Genomic DNA, 566 nt, shown 5'->3' with positions numbered 1-566 from the left:
CCTGGCTGTGGCTGTCTGCCTATGGCCCCTCATCTGGGGCACCACCCGGCCTCCTCCCTGGTCCCCCAGCCCCAAGGGACTCACACCACCCCCAGCCCTGGGCCCCTCACCCCAAGGCTCTGCATCGACCCAGGATCCTGGTCCGGGCACTGCTGGCCACCCCGGCCCCTCCTCCCTGCCCTTCCCGTGCCCTGGGTTGCATGCCCCTCCCCAGTCTCATCTGAGCACCCCTCTGGCCCCACAAGAACCGCACACACACACCCCACCTGTCAGCTTGGGAAGCAGTCACAGGACCCAGCTCCTCACTGGCCCCCGCCACTGGGACCTCAGCAAGGCTCACTGCTCTCGGGGCCCACGGGTGCCTGACAGGGGCCCCAGGACTGGCTGGTGGGGCAGATGATGGGGCTTCTAGCTGATCAGGGTGACTGACTCCAGGACGCCTCTCCCTCCCCCAGATCGAGGAGGACGCCTACCAGGAGGACCTGGGCTTCAGCCTGGGCCACCTGGGCAAGTCGGGCAGTGGGCGCGTGCGGCAGACGCAGGTGAACGAGGCCACGCCAGGATCT

General features: G+C 68.6%; 1 protein-coding gene across 1 annotated transcript in view; it reads left to right on the top strand.

Annotated features, from left to right (window-relative positions):
* The window catches only part of PRPF31 (pre-mRNA processing factor 31), a 9,532-nt gene that overhangs the window by 8,399 nt on the left and 567 nt on the right, over positions 1-566 (top strand). Inside the window, exon 10 of the mRNA XM_015561655.1 lies at positions 436-558. Coding sequence (XP_015417141.1) covers positions 436-558 — 123 coding nt within the window. The remainder of the gene's footprint in view (positions 1-435; positions 559-566) is intronic.

Source organism: Myotis davidii, unplaced genomic scaffold (genome assembly GCF_000327345.1).
Source record: "Myotis davidii unplaced genomic scaffold, ASM32734v1 scaffold1997, whole genome shotgun sequence".
Taxonomy (NCBI): Eukaryota; Metazoa; Chordata; class Mammalia; order Chiroptera; family Vespertilionidae; genus Myotis; species Myotis davidii.
Note: the sequence above shows the minus strand (reverse complement) of the source record. Positions and strands in the feature narration are given on the sequence as shown.